Source organism: Biomphalaria glabrata, chromosome 7 (assembly GCF_947242115.1).
Source record: "Biomphalaria glabrata chromosome 7, xgBioGlab47.1, whole genome shotgun sequence".
NCBI classification, from domain to species: domain Eukaryota; kingdom Metazoa; phylum Mollusca; class Gastropoda; family Planorbidae; genus Biomphalaria; species Biomphalaria glabrata.
In genome coordinates, this window is record NC_074717.1 from 14,200,104 (window position 1) to 14,223,673 (window position 23,570).

The 23,570-nt window shown below is 36.7% G+C and overlaps 1 protein-coding gene across 2 annotated transcripts in view; it reads right to left on the reverse strand.

The window, feature by feature from the left end:
• The window catches only part of LOC106074722 (uncharacterized), an 82,790-nt gene that overhangs the window by 34,304 nt on the left and 24,916 nt on the right, over window positions 1–23,570 (reverse strand). For both annotated transcript variants that reach the window (XM_056034828.1, XM_056034829.1), the window contains exon 2: window positions 4,497–4,787. In XM_056034828.1, coding sequence (XP_055890803.1) covers window positions 4,497–4,503 — 7 coding nt within the window. In that variant the 5' untranslated portion in view covers window positions 4,504–4,787. The remainder of the gene's footprint in view (window positions 1–4,496; window positions 4,788–23,570) is intronic.

Here is a 23,570-nt window from a genome sequence, read left to right on the forward strand (position 1 = left end):
ACTTTTCTCGGGAAATTGTAATTGCGATTTCGTTCTAAACATGTTCAGGCTGTGCATGCGGGTGCTCTCCCCTTCCCACGGTGCACACAGGAGCATTGAGAAAAGTGTTGCTGCTAGGAGTCAGAGACAGCTGATCATGTTGGTGCTAAACTCTTCAATAGGCCTTGTTGGCAGACAATGAGTTTGTTAGCATGACAAAATAGAAAGCCAGGCAGAGAGAGACAGTTATGAAAAGATCTAGACATTTAAAACAAAATAGACAAAATGATAAACATAAATCATTAATAATAATAACAGTGATAAACAAAGATATAGTGAATAAGAGCCTAAGAGAGAGAGAGACAAAAAGCAAAAGAAAGAAAGAAAGAGACAAGAAGCAAAAAAATGAGAAATAAAGAGAAATAAAGAGAAGGAAAGAAAGAGAAAGACAAGAAGTAGGAGAAAGAGAGAGACAAGATGCAAGAGAGAGATAGAGAGAGCTAGAGAAAAAGAGACAATAACAAAGAAAAAGAGAGAGAGAGAGAGAGAAGAAGAAGCAAAAGAAAGAGAGTAAGAGAAAGACAGAAAGAGAAAAGAGAGAGAGAGAGAGAGAGAGAGAGAGCCAAGAAGATAGAGAAAGACAAAAAAGAAAGAAGAAAGAGAAAGAGACAGGAAGCAAGAGAAATAACGAATGAAAAAGAGAGAGGAAAGAAATGAGCAAGAGAAAGATGGAAAGAAGAAAAAGGAAAGAGAAACTTTTTTTGGAGGGGGGCAAGAGGAAACAATTTATTAAGAAGTATGAAAAGAGAAAGAAGAAATAGTGGGAGGGAAAATGAGGGAAGAGAGTGAGACACATGTTGAGAGAGAGACACACACACGGGAAGAGAGAGACACACGGGGAGAGACACACACACGTGGAGAGAGACACGGGAAGAGAGACACACACTGGGAGAGACACACACACACTGGGAGAGACACACTGGAAGAGAGAGAGACACACACGGGGGAAGAGAGGCACGGGGAAAGAGAGACACGGGAAGAGAGAGAGACACACTGGGGGAAATAGAGAGACGGGGAGAGAGAGATACACGGGGAGAGAGACACACGGGGAGAGAAAGAGACACACGGGGAAAGAGATACACGGGGAGAGAGACACACGGAGAGAGAGACACGGGAAGAGATAGACACAAGGTGGGAGAGAGAGACACGGTGAGAGAGAGACACATGGAGAGAGAGACGGCAAGAGAGACACACACGGGGAGAGAGACACGGGAAGAGATAGAGACACACGGGGAGAGAGACACACACGGAGAAGAGACACGGGGATAGAGAGACACCGGAAGAGATAGAGACACACGGGGGAGAGACATATGGGGAGAGAGACATGGGGAGAGAGAGACACACACATGGGAGAGAGATACACCGGGAGAGACACACACACACGGGGGAGAGAGACACACACGAGGAGAGAAAGATACACGGGGAGAAAGACACACACGGGGAGAGAGAGACACACATGGGGAGAGAGATGTACACGGGGAGAGAGACACACACAGGTGTGAGAGAGACACACGGGGGGAGAGCGGAAGGACAGCAGAAGATAGAAAGAAATGTGGTGAATAAAACGACAAAAGTAATAGAAGAGAGAACAATGAGAAAGAAACTGTGACAGACAGACAGACTTTGAAATGCATGTTTAAAAAGGTAGGAAAAAAGTGAAGCCTTTAGTGAGAAATTAAACGCAAAAAGGAAGGTGAGAAAAAGTGAAAAGTCTAAACCTATAATATATAAATAATATTGGAACACAATGGAAACTGTAACAAAAAATAATGGTAATGGTGATAAACATAAATAGATAAAAGTTGGATAGGAGGAGGGGGATAGATTGAGAAATCAAGAGAGAGAGAGAGAGAGAGAGAGAGAGACGATTTGTCTATAAAGAGTAACCCAGACGAGACTCTTGAGTTCCAACGTCCACTTTATATAATGATCTGTTGTCCCAAGACAATTCCATTTTTTTATCTTCTCCTTTTGATTTCAACTAGCGTCTGGCAGATAAAATCCATTCCACCATTTTGAAGGCCAGGTAATTGGTCAATTATGTTTTTAAATCCGTCCATTCTGGAACTTGTTTAGTCATCAACAAAATCCAATTTGTGGAACAAACGATTTCTTGGCAATCAATGAGTCAATCAATACCGCGACATCCTTATCACATTTTAGACTTAAGACATTCTTGCAAAAGTATTACTAGAACAAACTTGTCAATTTAGTATGTCAATAACAAGTCTGTTAATATAAAGTATGTCACTATAAAAGTATGTCACTATAAAAGTATGTCACTATAAAAGTATGTCACTATAAAAAATATGTCACTATAAAAGTATGTCACTATAAACTAATCCTATTCTTAAATTGTCTAGAAACTATATGAAGCAAACAAGCAAAATAAAAAAAATCCTTTTTAAAAAACAAAACACAGCCTATTTAATTGAAAGAACTACGCACGTACAACTATATCTCTCAATAATACAAAGATTATTTACCTTATTCAATATCTAACAAAATAATTAATTACCATAATTAATAGATTCATGATTTGTTAGGTATAATAAATAATTGTTTAAAATTTCAACTTGATCGAGACTAGATGTGGGAGAAATAACTTGTACAATTATCTAAGGGGACAAAACCCTATATGTTTCTCCATATCTGTCAGTGCTGAAGGATTAATTTCCCTTCTTGGTATCAAAGAAAATAATTAATTACAAAAAGTTAATTGACTATTTTTTTTCGTTGATTAATGTCTTATCTATGCCATTTAGTTATAATACAAATTTCAACTTGATCCAAAAAAATGGGTGTTTTACGAGACGTACGGACAGACAGACAGAGTGCGTTGGCATAACTTTTGTTCTATAACACTGATATACAGTAACAATTGTTAAATAAATAGCCGAGTGTACACAGAGATACCAAACTATTACACGAAACAGAATCCTATGTGATTCCGAAGCAGCATGGAAGCATGTAAACCACTGAGGCCCTATCTACGCCCCATGCTATTGAGTTCATTGAAATGCTTGTCATGTAAACCACTGAGGCCCTATCTACGCCCCATGCTATTGAGTTCATTGAAATGCTTGTCATGTAAACCACTGAGACCCTATCTACGCCCCATGCTATTGCGTTTTATTGAAATGCTTGTCATGTAAACCACTGAGGCCCTATCTACGCCCCATGCTATTGCGTTTTATTGAAATGCTTGTCATGTAAACCACTGAGGCCCTATCTACGCCCCATGCTATTGCGTTTTATTGAAATGCTTGTCATCAATGTATAATCAAACTTAAGTGTATTGGTGACTTTGGACTGGACATGTTATGCTGCCAGTACCACGTGCGTGTGAAGTGACTATTGGAGCACGAGACTGACAGAGATTGAATCAAATGTCATATTCTCTTGAAATGTATGTTTTTAAATGTATTAACTCAATGGAATTTAAAATAAAAGTTTTCAAAATCATGTACAACCAGAAAATGTTTGTTTAACATATCTAAGGAATGTGCATTACATACCACACAGTGAATACAGTCAAACCGGGTTTATAGATGGCCTCAACACTGACCTGCGACGTCACAACTTGTGGGCAATGGAGACCAATAGCTCGTAGCCACGTCACAGGTCTGTCTATAATTACATGACTGATCCAAACTAATTGATACACTTAATAAACATTTGTTTGTCTCTAAAGGCAATGTTCAGGTTAAGGAGCTGTGGTCTCGTTTGTTTCAACAACTAAACAAAACAAAAAAAACTTTCTGTTCTCCTCTCAATGTAGATATTTTAATATGTGTCCCTGAAATGACGTTTTTTCTCATTATATATAATCAACTATTTAAAGAATGATCGCAACATTGTAGGGGGAATTTTCATACACGGAACTTCGAAGTTAATCAAAAATTAATTATTTTTTTAATTGTTAATATCCGTTATATAGAATACTAAGAATTGGAAATTCTTACAATAAAAGTTAATCACGGTAATCTGCTATCTCTCTCTCTCTCTCTCTGATTTGAGCTGAATGTGTTAAGATCCCGTCTAGTGTCTTTAAGCATTTCAGTAAGAAACAAAGAAGAGAAAGCGATCTGAAGACTTGTGTGTTGACGATCTAATCGAATATTTCACCCAGACAGGCAGACAGAGTGAGTTGATATAAGTTTTGTAAATTTTTTAACTACGGGCTTTGTTGTTACGTATATTTAAATAATGTAAACAAAATAGTTAGTGAAAAAAAGGATCAATTTTAAAAATGGAAATAATTTGATCCAATGGAAATATAGATCTACCTCAACGTTCCAAATACTTTACGCTCATTGTGACTGTAATTTATGAAATTAATCAACAATTTTAGTTTACTCGCTGTTCTAATTGTATTCTGTTCTCTAGCACTCAATTGTTTTTGTTTTGTTAACGACATTCCGTTATTGTTTTTGTTTCACAATTCAAGACATTACCTTTCATCCTACATTTCCACGAGGCTGAGCGTGTCGGTAATCCACTTAATCCAGCACAATCCACTGACTGAGGGGAAATAATCCAGACGTAGGTAGGGGCAACAGTAATTGCGCGAAAACCAAACTCACACCACAGAGATGGATTTTTTTGTTTTGTTTAGGTGAGCCAAGTTCCTTAACTCACGCAGTCTTCATCGCGACGCTTATCTCCCTTAGTCTCACGTCTTGCCGGTGCTATGTCTATTCTCTCCCCTTCTTGTTGATACTACTTCGCTGATAAGTCTTTCAGTTCTGTAAATAAATTAAAACCTTAAATGTGAATCAAAACAAATACGTAACAGCCATATCTAAATTGGTGCAATTCTCAAATAGGGTGGCACAAGGCATGGCGGCAGACTCCATTCCACCACCATGACCTTTTATTTAAATAGAGATTATATTTTGTTACTCTGTGGGAAGAAACACATTGGATAACCAAATAAATGGTAAAAAAAAAATATATATATATTTTGCGAAGCTGATGACTGCTTCGAAGTATGAGTTATTATTTTACTCTAAATCACTAATGAATGATAGATTAAAAGAAAAGGAACATTTTCTTCCCTGCCCTAATTCTCTCTCCCCCACGAAACAAACAAATCCTGGCTAAGCGAATGTATAAATCTAATGTTTGGAATCAATGATGTAGTTCATTTTTAATAGATTCAGACCAATAATACAAAAATTGATGCCAATGGAAATATTTGCATTCATTGTTTTTGTTTAGCAAAACGTTCATGCTTATAGCATGGTCCAATCACTTTTGTGGACTAGTTGGGGGGGGGGGGGAGAATCGAGAAGCTTCCGTGCTGCTCTTTCAAAAGATATTGAAGTTGCTCGAGTCTGCATTGGAACTCGAGATCTCGAGCCTCCATGATGGGCAGCCGACGTGTTAGACATTGACCTACCAAGTAGTCGACATATACAAATAGATTTTAGTGTCTAAACCAGTGATGCCCAACCTAATTCGACCTGCGGGCCATTTAAACTTCCGACACTCGTGTCGCGGGCCACTGCAACGAATGGTACAAAAACGAAATGAAATTGACCTGAACCTATTTTATAAGTACTCCGTAGGGATCTAGTACTTACAATGATCAGTGGTATATTTGAAGTTTATCTTTTTTACACGTCGGAAAATGTGAGCAACGTTGTAGCTAGTTGTAGACGAATTGTCTTGTCTCTTAGTTTGGCAAATGTTCTCAGAGATCCTCAAATCTTTACGAGTAGTTTAACAAACTTTTATACATAGCACTAGCCACAAGCGGAGGCATAGAACCCCAGAGCAAAGCCCTCAGCCCCCTGGATGACAAAGTGGTCATCATCGAAGCACGATGGACGAACTATATATATATATATAAGCATAAAAGCAAGAATGCCTCCATATTTGTCTCTAAAATGCCGATTATACCTTGTTTTTTTTTTAAACAACCACATTTTCATTATAAAACAAACACGTTGGCTTAATATCATTTTCCACAAACAAGTAAATATCCGTTCACTTTTCCTTGTAGATTTTTCATTCAGAGTTCCATTTTATAAACACACAAATGTTAAAGGTGTTAGTACCAATCCATCAGAGAAAAAGTAAAGATATGTTTTTCAACCTTTTTTTTTTTTGGGGAGGAGGGTGGGGATTTTCTACACTTTGTGCCGACGTTTCGGCAGGCGGATGGAACCAGGTCGCAGGCCGAATCTGGCCCGCGGACCGTATTTTTGGGCATCAATGTTCTAAACTTTCTATGAAATCTTTAGCGAACGACCTAATTCTCTAGACCAGGCTTACGTTCCCCAAAGTAAGTACACTTTCTATTAAACACAAAATTAATTAATTACGGCGCATTAAATATGATTCATGTTTTGGCCCGAACAATGAAGAACTGTACAGAGTTTCAACTTGATCCGAGAATGGGGAGTGAATGAAATCACGTGATCAGGAGTCCACCCAGACAGACAGACAGATAGAATGAGTTAATGTAAGCTTTGAAAAAATAATAATAAGATCTGATAAAGATAAAGTCTTTAGTTAAACATTAAAAATACATTTTAAAAAGACAATACCTCCTTTACAGAACTCACAGACCGATTGTTTTCTAATACTAACTAATCAATGTTAAATTCAAAATCCAAGGAATTTTTTTTTACCCACCACAGGTAGACAACTGTTTCTACAAGTAGGACACATATTTGTATGCTTGCTTTTTTGTTAGAGATTGCTCAATTAGAGAAAGATGAACATATTAATTATGATGAGTTCTCAAGGAAACACGTGACATGGTATCTCCAGTTATTTTGCATGCACTATCCCAGTGATTCCAAAACTACGGCCAGCTGGTGACATCCGGAGCTATTAGGGTTAGACAGGGATGTGTGGCTGAGGGACAAAAACAGCATGGCTGCCCATCAAGGGAGCTAGAGTTCGAATCTTGACTCGAGCTGAGTAGTGCTTGCTTCTTACAGATACCCACTCCACTTCCACCCACCCCCAAGTGATCAACATTGGACCACTACGCACTAAGCAGACGAGTAAACATGACAGATTTGCTTGACGAAAGCCATCCAACAAAAATAAAATGTACACACACACACACACACACAGACACACATACAGACATTGATCATATTGACGCATACGTAATAGTTAACGTATTGTTTTAGTCTGTATGTGTGTGTGTGTGTGCACGTGTGTGCGTGCTTGTGTGGTCCTCTTCAAGTCAATAAACACAAGTTATTAGCCAGAAGTCAAAACTATGATCCGAATCAACTGAATTGAAGTGGTTCTCGTGTAGCTAGAGATAAGACCGCGCGGCGGCTGCACATTTCAAGTAGGACGTTAAACACAGAGATTACCACCGCTGGAGTACTAACAGAATAGAGTTTTGTGGTTGATAGCAAACTAACTAATTATGATTAGGTGCCAAATAAAATAACACATTGGAATAAATGCGTAACGAAAAGCAATTGAATAGTTTATTGGCGTCTTATCTGAAATCACAAATGCATGGAAGTTCAGCTACGATAAAAGAAGACGCTGTGACTTTACAAGTAGTTGCCTCTCTTGTAAGAGTATCTCTTACTCATCCACTAGATACTATATCAATAGAACGTGTGCTACTAACTCCAAACAGAGGAGGGGTGCTGCTTGGAGCCAGTAAATGCAAGTTTAAAGGTTAAAGTTGAAGTCACTCACCTAACCTGACTCATGTATTCAACTGAAACAGCGTTGTATACAAACCATATCACATTGGGGACATATTCTTTTATAAAAAGGTTGTACGGACCACATCACCGAAACAAAATTTTGTCGGGTTAAAATGAAATTCATCGTCTGCGACTTTATTAAATTGTGTGGACGGAACTTTCTTCGGACCAGAGAACACAGCGCCAAGGAATGGATGTGTCCCGCAGGCTCACATGGACATTCAGCGTTTGTACAAAGCCTCTTATTATTTGAATGCTAATTACAAGATTAATTTCTGGTTTCCCTGTTTGAAATTTTTAGTGCAAAATAATATAATTGATAATTAGAATAGTTTAATAAATCATTTCTTTTATTGGGATTAGTTTCTCTAATTAAACAACACATTCAGAAATTTATTGTCACACTTCAATGAGTTTCATTTTGCGCATGCGCTTTAGTGTGCCTTAATAAAAATCAATAAAGTTACTATTTATGTACCGTCCCTCTCTTGATTTTTTTTTCTAAGCATATCTATTTATCTGTATCTGTACTGGGAGGTTCATTTCCATTTTGTTAGATGTGAGAAAAATGTGTTTATATTTTGCTATTTTAAAGATGTATGTATTTGATAATCTTAGTTACGCCCTGCACTGCATTATACTTCCGTGCTTCCTAATCAAAGAAAAGTAATTTCTAGTTTAAAAAGAATCCAATTATGATGTAAGATTGGTTCTAATCCTGACGCGTAAAATCATTTCTCTTCAGTTTCTCGCCTTTTCAAGGAATTGTGAGCAAAGGTGGAACAGAGTCAGGCGGGGGTTAATGTTAAGTCAGTTATGAATCAATCCAGCCTCGCTGTGGGATCTATTTCCTCTATCAGGCAGAAGAAATGAAAAGATAACTCGATGACCCTTTTCAACATCTGTAAGGTAAATACCAGGGGGAGGGGGAGACAACCGGTCTAGACTCCCAGCTGTTTGGTTTAAAACTGTTTGCACAAGATAGACTATTAAAGGGACATAATAAACGTTTATGCTAATGTAATTACGATATGTACACAAAACATACTTACAAATAAAAGTTTAAATATACATGCTTAGTAAATAAAAACATTATATCGCGAGCAAACATTTATTGTGGAATATGAAATTTTTGTCTTATCGATTAGAATTTTATGTAAGGGAGAGAATATCATTGAGAAGAGATTATTCAGCAGAGTTGATTACCTTGCTGAGTATTTTCTTTTCACATTGACTAGTCACTAGTATTTCTCAATCACTACACTGTAAAGTAGTTCAAATAATCTTGTCTTATCTTCTCAATTGCAGACGTTCCTTTAATTAAAAGAGAAGAATACTTCCTACGTCCATCCATGTGTCACTCTAGTTGTGCATGTTAATTTAAGACTTAAGCTCTTCTAAGTCTTCTCTTTTTTTTGTCTGATTCAGGCAACCCGTTCCATTATCTAATGTAACTATGGAAGTAGAAGCATTTGCGTAGACGAGCCCTTGCCTACTGAATTAGAAATGTGGCTTTACCTTTCTGTATTTCTGGGTATTTGTTTGTTCTTCTTTTGTTTCCTGCATTGAACTAGAATGCTTAATAACCAGTTATTATTATGTTCTTGTGTTTTGGTAGTAGTGTGTGATTACAATAATAACACACAATCATCGTATAAAATCAAAACGCACCATCATAACGCAATTATTATTCAATCCTAACACACAAACGTTGAAATATTTGTAACTATCTTTTTGGGTAAGGAATAATTTAAGACCTGGAAATACCTGGACTGGAAATACCTTGGACTGGAAATACTTGGACTGGAAATACTTGGACTGGAAATACTTGGACTGGAAATACCTTGAACTGGAAATACTTGGACTGGAAATACTTGGACTGGAAATACCTTGGACTGGAAATACTTGGACTGGAAATACCTTGGACTGGAAATACTTGGACTGGAAATACCTTGAACTGGAAATACCTTGTCATGGAAATATATTGGACTGGAAATACTTGGACAGGAAATACTTGGACAGGAAATACTTGGACTAGAAATACTTGGACAGGAAATACTTGGACTGGAAATACTTGGACTGGAAATACCTTGAACTGGAAATACCTTGTCATGGAAATATATTGGACTGGAAATACTTGGACAGGAAATACTTGGACAGGAAATACTTGGACTAGAAATACTTGGACAGGAAATACTTGGACTGGAAATACTTGGACTGGAAATACCTTGAACTGGAAATACCTTGTCATGGAAATACATTGGACTGGAAATACTTGGACAGGAAATACTTGGACAGGAAATACTTGGACTAGAAATACTTGGACAGGAAATACTTGGACTGGAAATACTTGAACTGGAAATACTTGGACTGGAAATACTTGGACTGGAAATACCTTGAACTGGAAATACTTGGACTGGAAATACTTGGACTGGAAATACTTGGACTGGAAATACTTGGACTGGAAATACTTGGACTGGAAATACCTTGAACTGAAAATACTTGGACTGGAAATATTTGGACTGGAAATACCTTGAACTGGAAATACTTGAACTGGAAATACTTGGACTGGAAATACTTGGACTGGAAATACTTGGACTGGAAATACTTGGACTGGAAATACCTTGAACTGAAAATACTTGGACTGGAAATACTTGGACTGGAAATACCTTGGACTGGAAATACTTGGACTGGAAATACTTGGACTGGAAATACTTGGACTGGAAATACCTTGAACTGGAAATACCTTGTCATAGAAATACATTGGACTGGAAATACTTGGACAGGAAATACTTGCACAGGAAATACTTGGACTGGAAATACTTGGACAGGAAATACTTGGACTGGAAATACTTGGACTGGAAATACCTTGAACTGCAAATACCTTGTCATGGAAATACATTGGACTGGAAATACTAGGACAGGAAATACTTGGACAGGAAATACTTGGACTAGAAATACTTGGACAGGAAATACTTGGACTGGAAATACTTGGACAGGAAATACTTGGACTGGAAATACTTGGACAGGAAATACTTGGACTGGAAATACTTGGACAGGAAATACTTGGACTGGAAATACTTGGACAGGAAATACTTGGACTGGAAATACTTGGACAGGAAATACTTGGACTGGAAATACCTTGAACTGGAAATACCTTGAACTGCAAATACCTTGTCATGGAAATACATTGGACTGGAAATACTAGGACAGGAAATACTTGGACAGGAAATACTTGGACTAGAAATACTTGGACAGGAAATACTTGGACTGGAAATACTTGGACTGGAAATACTTGGACAGGAAATACTTGGACTGGAAATACTTGGACTGGAATTACCATTTACTGGAAATACCTTATACTGGAAATACTTGGACTGGAAATACTTGGACTGGAAATACTTGGACTGGAAATACCTTGAACTGAAAATACTTGGACTGGAAATACTTGGACTGGAAATACCTTGGACTGGAAATACTTGGACTGGAAATACTTGGACTGGAAATACTTGGACTGGAAATACCTTGAACTGGAAATACCTTGTCATAGAAATACATTGGACTGGAAATACTTGGACAGGAAATACTTGCACAGGAAATACTTGGACTGGAAATACTTGGACAGGAAATACTTGGACTGGAAATACTTGGACTGGAAATACCTTGAACTGCAAATACCTTGTCATGGAAATACATTGGACTGGAAATACTAGGACAGGAAATACTTGGACAGGAAATACTTGGACTAGAAATACTTGGACAGGAAATACTTGGACTGGAAATACTTGGACAGGAAATACTTGGACTGGAAATACTTGGACAGGAAATACTTGGACTGGAAATACTTGGACAGGAAATACTTGGACTGGAAATACTTGGACAGGAAATACTTGGACTGGAAATACTTGGACAGGAAATACTTGGACTGGAAATACCTTGAACTGGAAATACCTTGAACTGCAAATACCTTGTCATGGAAATACATTGGACTGGAAATACTAGGACAGGAAATACTTGGACAGGAAATACTTGGACTAGAAATACTTGGACAGGAAATACTTGGACTGGAAATACTTGGACTGGAAATACTTGGACAGGAAATACTTGGACTGGAAATACTTGGACTGGAATTACCATTTACTGGAAATACCTTATACTGGAAATACTTGGACTGGAAATACTTGGACAGGAAATACTTGGACTGGAAATACTTGGACTGGAAATACTTGGACTGGAAATACCTTGGACTGGAATTACTTGGACTGGAAATACCTTATACTGGAAATAACTTGGACTGGAAATACTTGGACTGGAAATACCTTGGACTGGAATTACTTGGACTGGAAATACCTTATACTGGAAATAACTTGGACTGGAAATACTTGGACTAGAAATACTTGGACTGGAAATACTTGGACTGGAAATACTTGGACTGGAAATACTTGGACTGGAAATATTCGCGAGACACTCAGCCATGGCATGGATGCTACATTGAACTTCCAAACATCCCACGCAATGACAGTGACTACTAGAAGAGCTGAACACATTGGATCCTGCATTGCTATCAATTATATGCCCAGAATGTGACTTATGCCCAGAATGTGACTTATACCCAGAATGTGACTTATACCCAGAATGTGACTTATGCCCAGAATGTGACTTATTCCCAGAATGTGACTTACAACGTCATTGCTGACCAACACTTCCTTTAGTTTGTTCACCGGAGACACCAAATACCTTTCCGATTAAAGCTTTCTATTTACAGGTTTTCCGCCATGTATGAAAATCTCCAATCACACTCTAATCTTCTAGAGATTCAATTAGTCCACACATTCATGAACGCATCTTTTACACTAGTCAATGGATTCGCATGAAATCTCGTACTCACGTTCCTTTTTACCATTTATGTGCTCGCTAAGACACGGTTTGGAGAGAATAGCAAACTGAACGCCGCTATTAGCGACAAACACCGCAATAATTCTGCATAACCATAGTATTTTATTTTCGGTATTTTTTCCAATAGCTAAAGCATAAATGAAAGCACACACAATTCAATCTCCTGTATTTTGAAAGCATATTTTGTTTCGTTTACCTAAGTCAACTTATTTTTTAATTTACCTTACGTCATTCTCGCTTACTTTTGGACTTTCTAAAAAAATGAGTAATAGCAAGAAAAAACTAAAAGTCCATTTTTTTATTTTTTTTGAGGGGAAAGAGAGTGCAAGGAATGATCATGATTTCACTTGGGCACTCTCTTACAATTACTAAAATTAATAATGAATTGAAAATCCGAAAAAAGTCAGACATAGTACCATAGGACTTAATGGGCGCGTTACAAATTAAGTCAAAAGTCAGAGAAATTACGATGCGCAGGACGAAAAACAAAACAAACCAAAAAAAAAAAAACTAAACCAAAAAAAAAACAAACAAAAAAACTAAACCAAACCAAAACAAAAACAACACAAAACAAAAAAACATACCAAAACTAAACCAAAACAAAAAAAAACAAAACAGAACAAAAACAAAAAACAAAACAAAACAAACAAAACAAAACAAAACAGAGAGGGTTTCAGAGAGTGAGAGGAAAAGAGAGAGAATGAGAGTGTGAGGAGAGAGCCGTTTCATGTGATTGTAACACAGGCGCTATTAGGGCACGGGATAAACAAAGTATGTCAGGGGGGGGGGGTTCTATGTGTCCCGATTATTGTAAGTTGTAAACAAAGTGAGGGGATGTAACATCAAGCCAGGGAATACATCAACTGCCGTAGCCGGTGCATGATGATATAGTATAAGATAAAAATAAATCTAAAAAGTTTCAAAGTTAATTAATGACACATGACATTGACATTTTTGACATTGTTTGACATTGTTTGACATTGTTTGCTTTACAGAAATATATTTTACATCCTCCATCCTACTTTTCCCAAAATGTTCTGTATCCAGTTGATTCAACATGTAGGCCCTCAGCCTTCTTCTAAGACTGGCTACTTAAGAAAGTTCTGTATCCTGTTGATTCAACGTGTAGGCCCTCAGCCTTGTTCTCAGACTGGCTACTTAAGAAAGTTCTGTATCCTGTTGATTCAACGTGTAGGCCCTCAGCCTTGTTCTCAGACTGGCTACTTAAGAAAGTTCTGTATCCAGTTGATTCAACGTGTAGGCCCTCAGCCTTGTTCTAAGACTGGCTACTTAATTCTAACCACAACTTGCCATCATTCCAAGGGCTAACTCCTTTATAATCCCGTCAGAACCACCACCCATCACGACATCACTACGCCATATTTTTTTTTGGCTTTTAACAAGCGTTATCAACCTCCCTATCCCCCCACACACACACACTTGACCTCCTTAATATCTGTGTTTCTGTATCCTCGTTTTGTATCTCTCCAGCTAACCCCCAACCTTAGCATCCCACCCACCTCGATCCCCTCACCAACCCAACCCCAAACCCCAAAGATTTTCTGCATCAGACAGATTTAAAAAGAAAAACAAAACTCTCTTTCAATAAATGCATTATTTATCATCATTCTCCATTCTGCCATCAGACAATATCTTAAAACCTGATTTCACTTTAATTTTTTTTTTTTTGTTTAGTTTTCTTGTTTTTTTTTTTAAATCAATAGCATAATTAAATGAATGTCTCTCTTGTCGCAACTCCGGTTATTTTGTACATTCGCTTATAGGGTAAAACCCTTCAAAAACATTATTTTTATTAAGAATGGCGTCACAGCATTAACTGAGTCTAGTGTTTATGTGTCAATAGTGGTGTCAGAAACTACAAGGACATTTGATTTGGACATAGACTAGACCTACTAGATTTTACTAGATGAACACGACAAACTATAGAGCTAGATACATTAATAACCAAAACGTATGCACAGCTATTTATAAAGTAAAACTAACCTGTCTGAAATATAAAGATATTTACCTATCTTATCTTATCTTATATTATACATTAAAGACGTTACCTTTTTAAAGAAGATAATTGAGCCCTACGAGTATCCACGTATCAATCTAGTCGTCCGTATTAACAAGAGACTTAAACTCCACTTGGACTTTCTGGCTGATTCACGCAACCCGTTTCATGCTCTAATGGCGGCACTAAGGAATTTCGAACAAGGAGCACTTCTACGTTTGTGTCTTCCTACGTATTTTTTTGTTAGGTTTTGTTACTGAATTTGTAAATGATAAATTAGTGATATAGATGTAGTACTGCTACTTTACCTTTTGGTCTCCTTTCCTGAAGTGTCTCTAAGTTTAGTGCTTTCACTAATGGTGTTACTCTAGTTAAATATGAATATTCATTTGTTATACGCCTGACATCTCTATTTCACGTTTAAAACGAAACTTTTGCTCTCTGAAAATGGGACAGTGACAATCGAGGCACATGTGGCAGGTAAGTCTATGTCTTTGTTTAGCATTGTCATTGTCACATTATCTATTAAAGACAAGTAGTGTTTTTTTTACACAAGTTGTGTAATTTCTCCACTAAAAAACCCCCTCCCCCACACTTATAAAAGAGGGGGACGATTGCACCTACTCCTCCTCCCACTTATAAAAGAGGGGGACGATTGCACCTACTCCTCCTCCCACTTATAAAAGAGGGGGACGATCTACTCCTCCTCCCACTTATAAAAGAGGGGGACGATCTACTCCTCCTCCCACTTATAAAAGAGGGGGACGATCTACTCCTCCTCCCACTTATAAAAGAGGGGGACGACCTACTCCTCCTCCCACTTATAAAAGAGGGGGACGACCTACTCCTCCCCCCACTTATAAAAGAGGGGGACGATCTACTCCTCCCCCCACTGGCTACACTGAGATCGACAACCAACTTTTTACTTTTATATTTTAGCCAATGATTCAATTTGAGATTAAAGAGTCGCATGATATACAACAACAATCATAAAAGTAAGTAAAGTGCCCATGTCAGACCTTGTGGTCTATAGTGCAGATGATGTAAAGGTCATCTGTTTCGTGGCCTACGGTTAACAAGGGTGTCACGTGGCCAGCACAACGACCAACCGCCTTTACTTTTTTCCCACCTAAATGTCAGGTACTCATTAGAGCTGGGTAGACTCAGAGGCGCCCGAAATTAAAAACCCTAGTCTTCACATGGATTCAAACCCCTGTCCCCGGTTCTGAAGCCAAGCGCTTTACCGCTCAGCCACCGCGCCTCCCTTTAACAACAATAGGTAGCATATATTAAATAGATATTGAACTAATTTTGTTCTCAAACTGTGATTTCTGCACAAAAAATTAGACCACCCACCTCCCATGGGAGGGGCGCTAGTTGCAATAAATAAATAAAAAAATAATATAATACAAATTCGATATATATAACATAAATATAATATCTATAATATAAGTAATAATATATAATATAAAATGCTTGAAATATAAATAACGTGTATATATTATTAAGATAAGTAAATATATTTGTACTCAGATGGTGTGATTTCTCTATAAAAATTCGCCTGTAGCACCCCATTGCGCTAGGTGAGGACACCGTGAGGATGGGTCGATCCCCTCTACCGGCCCCCTCCCTGGATACGCCAGTGTCCTGCAGGTGGTTTGGGTCTATTCTTCTTTAAAACGTATCAAAGAAAACAAACATTCACTGATTAAAGGCAAATATGACAAGCTCACTCTGAACTACTCCATAATGAAGTCCTTTGAAATTAAATGAACGGAACATTAAAGGCTTGCATAGACCAGATCGATGCTAGGAAGTGATCAATTATTAACTAACGTCGGGGTAGATGATTGGGATTATTGACGCCACTGTATCCTTGAACTGGCGCCGCAGAGAATCCAATAGATATACAGTAATTGGCCCCGTGGCTATCGCTCGAGAATATGGTCAACCAGTGGTCAGCTGGGAGGGATGGGCGTGTCTATGATGTCGATATTCCCCCCGGAGTCGAAATTTATTGTCAAAATATTACAAAAAAATCGATTTTGTTCTCCATTAGGACTGATAGAAAAAAAAGAATATTTTAAAAGTCATTAATACTAATGCACTTGGCATTGAAAAACTTTCACACTGACGACATTTCAATGACACAGATGCACTCCATACAGCGCTACACTCACACTATTTACTAAACAAAAAAATGTATGGAGGGACGTCATAAGAAATTTAATGACATCAAATCCATGTTAATGAAGGAATGATAAACAAAGTGAGAAGCATCCGTTCAAGAGAATTAACAGAACAAAACATTACGTGGGAAACACTAATTCAAAAACAAACAAACACATCTCTTCCCTTTACATCACATCTTATTGTCAACTGTCTATACCATCACTTTCCATTGTTAACAGTGTCTATCTTCACATTGTCAACTGTCTATACCATCACGTTCCATTGTTAACAGTGTCTATCTTCACATTGTGAACTGTCTATACCATCAAGTTCCATTGTTAACAGTGTCTTTCTTCACATTGTCAACTGTCTATACCATCAAGTTCCATTGTTAAGAGTGTCTTTCTTCACATTGTCAACTGTCTATACCATCACGTTCCATTGTTAACAGTGTCTATCTTCACACTGTCAACTGTCTATACCATCAAGTTCCATTGTTAACAGTGTCTTTCTTCACATTGTCAACTGTCTATACCATGAAGTTCCATTGTTAACAGTGTCTATCTTCACATTGTCAACTGTCTATACCATGAAGTTCCATTGTTAACAGTGTCTATCTTCACATTGTCAACTGTCTATACCATCAAGTTCCATTGTTAACAGTGTCTATATTCACATTGTCAACTGTCTATACCATTAAGTTCCATTGTTAACAGTGTCTATCTTCACATTGTCAACTGTCTATACCATCAAGTTCCATTGTTAACAGTGTCTATCTTCTTATTGTCAACTGTCTATACCATCACGTTCCATTGTTAAGGCTGTGTACCAGCACATCTCATTGTTAATTGTGTCTCTACCATCACATTTTAATGTTAAATGTTTCTACTATCACAACACATTATTACTAGAGCCTATTATCATATCACATTTCAATAGTGTCTACTATTACACCAGATCGTCAACTCTGTCTACCATTACATCAGATCGTTAACTGTGTCTACCATTACATCAGATCGTTAACTGTGTCTACCATTACATCAGATCGTTAACTGTGTCTACCATTACACCAGATCGTTAACTGTGTCTACCATTACATCAGATCGTTAACTGTGTCTACCATTACATCAGATCGTCAACTGTGTCTACCATTACATCAGATCGTTAACTGTGTCTACCATTACATCAGATCGTTAACTGTGTCTACCATTACATCAGATCGTCAACTGTGTCTACCATTACATCAGATCGTCAACTGTGTCTACCATTACATCAGATCGTCAACTGTGTCTACCATTACATCAGATCGTCAACTGTGTCTACCATTACATCAGATCGTCAACTGTGTCTACCATTACATCAGATCGTTAACTGTGTCTACCATTACATCAGATCGTCAACTGTGTCTACCATTACATCAGATCGTTAACTGTGTCTACCATTACATCAGATCGTCAACTGTGTCTACCATTACATCAGATCGTTAACTGTGTCTACCATTACATCAGATCGTTAACTGTGTCTACCATTACATCAGATCGTTAACTGTGTCTACCATTACATCAGATAGTCAACTGTGTCTACCATCCCATAACATATTTAATTGTTTATTTCACCACTTCACATTGTTTACAACATGTTTACAATGATATCACATTATCAACAGTGTCTACCATCACATACTGACACATGTAATTTTCGACCGTGTGTACCATTATATTGCTATCGTATTATATTGTTAAACTGAGTCTACCATCACATCATTATGTAAGAAATCCTTTCTGTGTGGATATGAATTGCTTATAGCCAATATAAAACAAGATTACAAAGAGAGTTTGTGTTACACAAACTCAGAGGCGGCCCCCGTCGAAGTCGGATCCCTGTCGGATCTGCATATTCGCAAATAATATTCAAGAGGTGATATAATTTTGATGTAAAATGTTTTACACGTTTCGGATGTTCCTTCAGAGTTGAAGATAATTACTTCCTAGTCCAAACCTCCCGCAGGACGACGGGGGATGGGAGCGGGCAGGGTTTGAACCCTGGGCCATCCATAAATCTGAACGACAGTCCAGCGCGCAAACCGCACGACCAGGCAGCCATCCGATGGTCAAAAGTAATAATGTTTCAAAGATTCATTTGCCGTAAATTTAAATTTAATAAAAAAATAGTAGATTAGTTTTAGTATATTAAAACATTACAATATTGATCAAAACGTTTGGAAATGAAAATCTACACTTTTTTTTTACACCTTAAGTTTAGAAATTGAAATTCTACATCTTAATCTAGTCTATTTTAGTCTAAACTAGATCTAGAAATTCTAGATCTAGACTCTAAAATAATTTTAATTAGAATATAAATCCAGATCTAGATATACTGTAATAAAAATCTAGATCTAGTTTAAAAAAATCTAGATTAGATCTAAATCAAGATATCATTCCTTTTTTAAACGCGAGTCACATAACGAGGCTTAATAAACATTACTATACCGAGTTCTTTTTTCATTTCATTTGAAGAATTAATTCCATATAACGTCAGAGGGAAAAAAAAAACACTACGTCACACGGCCTAGCTAGACTAAAAATCGCCTTAATCTATAAGAGCCATTTATCGAGTGTTCATAGACTTTGGTGCACCGAGTGCGTTCTTTAAGCATTTCATTTAAAGAATTCATTCCATATGACGTCAAAGGAAAAAAAAACACTACGTCACAAGGCCTAGCTAGACTAAAAATCCCCTTTATCAACACGAGCCATTTCTCGAGTGTTCATAGACATTGGTGCACCGAGTGCGTTCTTTAAGCATTTCTTTTAAAGAATTCATTCCATGTGACGTCAAAGGAAAAAAAACCACTACGTCACACGGCTTAGTTAGACTAAAATATGTTTTCATTAATACAAGCAATTTTTTCGAGGGTTAATAGACATTGGTGCACCGAGTGCGTTCTTTTAACATTACATTTAAAGAGTCCATTCATATGACGTCAAAGAAAAAAAATTCCATTACCTCACAATAGGCTAGTACCGGTACCATAAAAAAAAATGTCTTTATTTACACGAGATATTTAACGAGGGTTCATAGACATTGGTGCACTGAGTTCTAATAGATATTATTTAAAAAGGATCAAAGCCACATTGTTTTTGCGTTTTGTCTGTCAGTCGGTCTGTCCGTTATCTTGATATAAAAAAACAACTAAAAGTTATTAAAAATTGATTAACCTTTATTTTACGTTTCAAAACATCGCAATAATTTTTAGGTATGAACACAATTGAAAAGTTTATATAATAGATTGTTCCGGATGTTTGTATAAATAGTAAAAGAAAAAGAGAATTTCAGATAAATGTAATACCGTTAATTAAATTTTTTGGATGGTCTCGTATAAAAATTAGATGTACTACAGCCACGTGGAGAGATTTTCATACCTTACTTTGGTGTTTGGATTCTGTTTTCCTTAAAAATCGGAACATAATATTAACGATAATTAGATTTTTTAATGTTTTAGGTAGAAAGTTAAATGTACTGTAAGAGAGTAGTGAGTTAAAATATTTTTCATAAAAATCCGTAAAAACATTATTTCGTAAATGAGAAGATTATTTGTTTATTAATTAGAAGAGGGAGTTCAAACAATTATTTGGCGTTAGTAGATTTTTAAATAAATTCGGAAATCTCTGGCGACGATTTGTAAGAAACAAAATCCGGAACTTTCTTTATCGATTACAAAACTTCTATGTTATGTTTTACAAGAAAATTAAATGTCTAAAAAGTAATTTTCAGTAATCAATTCTAGTAAATTACTTTTTTTTAAAAGCCTTATGCGATTTCAAACAATCATTAGGCATAATTCATGTTTTATAAAACAATATCCGGAACATTTTTACACTTAATGAAATATAAGTCAGTATAGAGATTATGATTTAGCATTAATATGCTATTTACATAAAAAACGGAACAACATATTATTGATAATGTGTTTTTGCAACGTTTAAGCATGGAAATTGAATGTAATATAAGTTAGAAGAGCAAACAAACATTTGTTGGCGTTGATTAGTTTTGCACAAAAAAATCCGGAACAATCAATTTTAGATACTTAAAACTATTGAGATGTTATGGGAGGAACATTAAAGGGTAAATCAGATTTTCAATAGCTTTTAGAGTTCTAGTTTTTTAAATCTAATCGTGACGGACAGACCGACCAACAGACAAAACGCACAAAAATAAGCTTCTTTTATTCGGATGGGGGCACTAAACAAAAAATAAATAAAATCTGATTTTTTAAAAAAGTTTAAGGAATTGGTTTAGCACCTGACCATGTTGCGACGTTACGCTACTGCACGAAAATCGCTGCATAAAAAGTCCATTTAAAAAAATGTGCGTGATATTTACATACAAAGTGCATTATTAGCCTTTATAAACAAACAGAAATGTTTTCTTTTAATTTTAGCAGCTAGTTGACCAGAAAAAACGTCTTTTACTATTATTTGTATTTGTTGTAAACATTTCCTGTACATTTTAAAAATATATTTGACTTAGTGATACTGAAAATACACAAAAATTGTCCATCTTTGTTAGCATATTGTAACATTGCCTCCCTTACATTTACGTAATTGTTTTAGAATTGGTGTATTTTTATGAAAAAATCGCTTGCATAATTAATTTTATAAATTAAACGGTTTGCTTTTAGAAAACCAAAAGTAGCCGTTGCACCTAAACTTTTCAAGCCGGATTTAATGATGAAATAATATTTTTCATATCTCTTCTAGTTTTCGAGATCTGAGTGTGACAGACGGACAGACGGACAGACGGACAGACGGACAGACGGACAGACGGACATTTTGCACAAACCTAATAGCGGCTTTTTCCCCTTACGGGGGCCGCTAAAAAGATAGTTGTGTAGATAGAACTAACAAAATAATAAAGTAAGGCTGCTTATACGAATCTTTAACTCGACCCTCTTTGGAAATCTAAGTCAACATTGACACACACACACAATTATTGACTGGATTAGAAATAAGGAAATGAAAGAATAACGAGTTTGTTCCCTTTATTTATGAAAGACGTTAAGCTATTCAAGGGAGTGAATTCATTGCAAACACAAAGATATGAATCGGTTGTCTTTCTTATTGGCATGATCAAATTCTGTGCTGTTTGTAGAGTGATCTGCAATATCCGATGAAGAGGATGTCTTAATTCTGATGTGGGGGGGGGGGGAAAGGAAGGGTCCAGGAATGGCAGGTGTTTTGATCTGAGTGTGTGTGAGGCGGTGTTTATATCTGGATTGCCCCTGTGTTTTGACATGAGCTTGGCCTGGCTTGAGCCGTGAAGAGATGTGGTGAGCATGGCTCCGCTTACAGACCTCCGAGGGGCTTACAATAGAGCAAGCTAATCTCAAGACTGCTGGGAATTATATTTCTATGAATGTAGTTCAACTCTTATCTTGATCGATTTCTTTTTTTCTTGGTCGTTGTCGCTGCCGTAAAGCCGCTCGTAGCGTTGAGAGTAAAGGGACGGAGATGGATGTCTCTAAAACTTTCAACATTGTGGCTTTATGAATGATTCACTCTCATGTTCACTTCAAACTTTCAACATTGTGGCTTTATGAATGATTCACTCTCATGTTCACTTCAAACTTTCAACATTGTGGCTTTATGAATGATTCACTCTCATGTTCACTTCAAACTTTCAACATTGTGGCTTTATGAATGATTCACTCTCATGTTCACTTCAAACTTTCAACATTGTGCTTTATGAATGATTCACTCTCATGTTAACTTCAAACTTTCACAAATGAGATTGGACCAAAGCGCTCTGAGCATGCTATAAGCATGAAAGTAGCGCTATATAAAAGCTATAATATTAACTTTCAACATTGTGGCTTTATGAATGATTCACTATCATGTTCACTTTTTCAACATTGTGACTTTATGAAAGATTCACTATCATGTTAACTTCCAACTTTCAACATTGTGACTTTATGAATGATTCACTCTCATGTTAACTTCCAACTTTCAACATTGTGACTTTATGAATGATTCACTCTCATGTTAACTTCCAACTTTCAACATTGTGGCTTTATGAATGATTCACTCTCATGTTAACTTCCAACTTTCAACATTGTGGCTTTATGAATGATTCACTCTCATGTTAACTAATAGATTGTAATTGTACTCTCTATTTTGCATGTATATGATATAAAAGATCTAGTCTGTGGAGAGGCATTTTTAAAAAGTTAAACGTGATGTGAAAAACCGATGAACTTTTGTTATCTTCTATTTTTCAATTTGTAATAATTCATTTTTTTGTTTGGAGAAGGGTATTTTTTTTACAAAGCTTATATCAAATCACTCTGTCTGTCTGTCTGTCTGGTAAAACGTTTGTACACGTCATTTTTCCGACACTCAATCTCAGATCAAGCTGAAATTTTGCATAATTATTTCTTTTACATGACAGCACAAGAATCAATTTAAAAAATACCAATTAGTAACTTAACTATTGGTAATTAATTATTTTTTTTGTTTTGAATATCGAACAAAGGAAAGAAATGGTACTTTTCTCAAATTGTTGCCTGTTCTCTTAGATTGGATTTATTGGCGAAGCCCAGTGACTGGTAGGAATGCAGTCTCGTTATGTGAACATTTTTGTCGTAAAAGTTGCTGGGTCTTTGCCTGTTTATGGCCATGGTTTTTACCTCGAACCTTAGTTTGTGCATCACAGCCATCACTGATCTTGTGCAATGGATTTAGATCTATCTG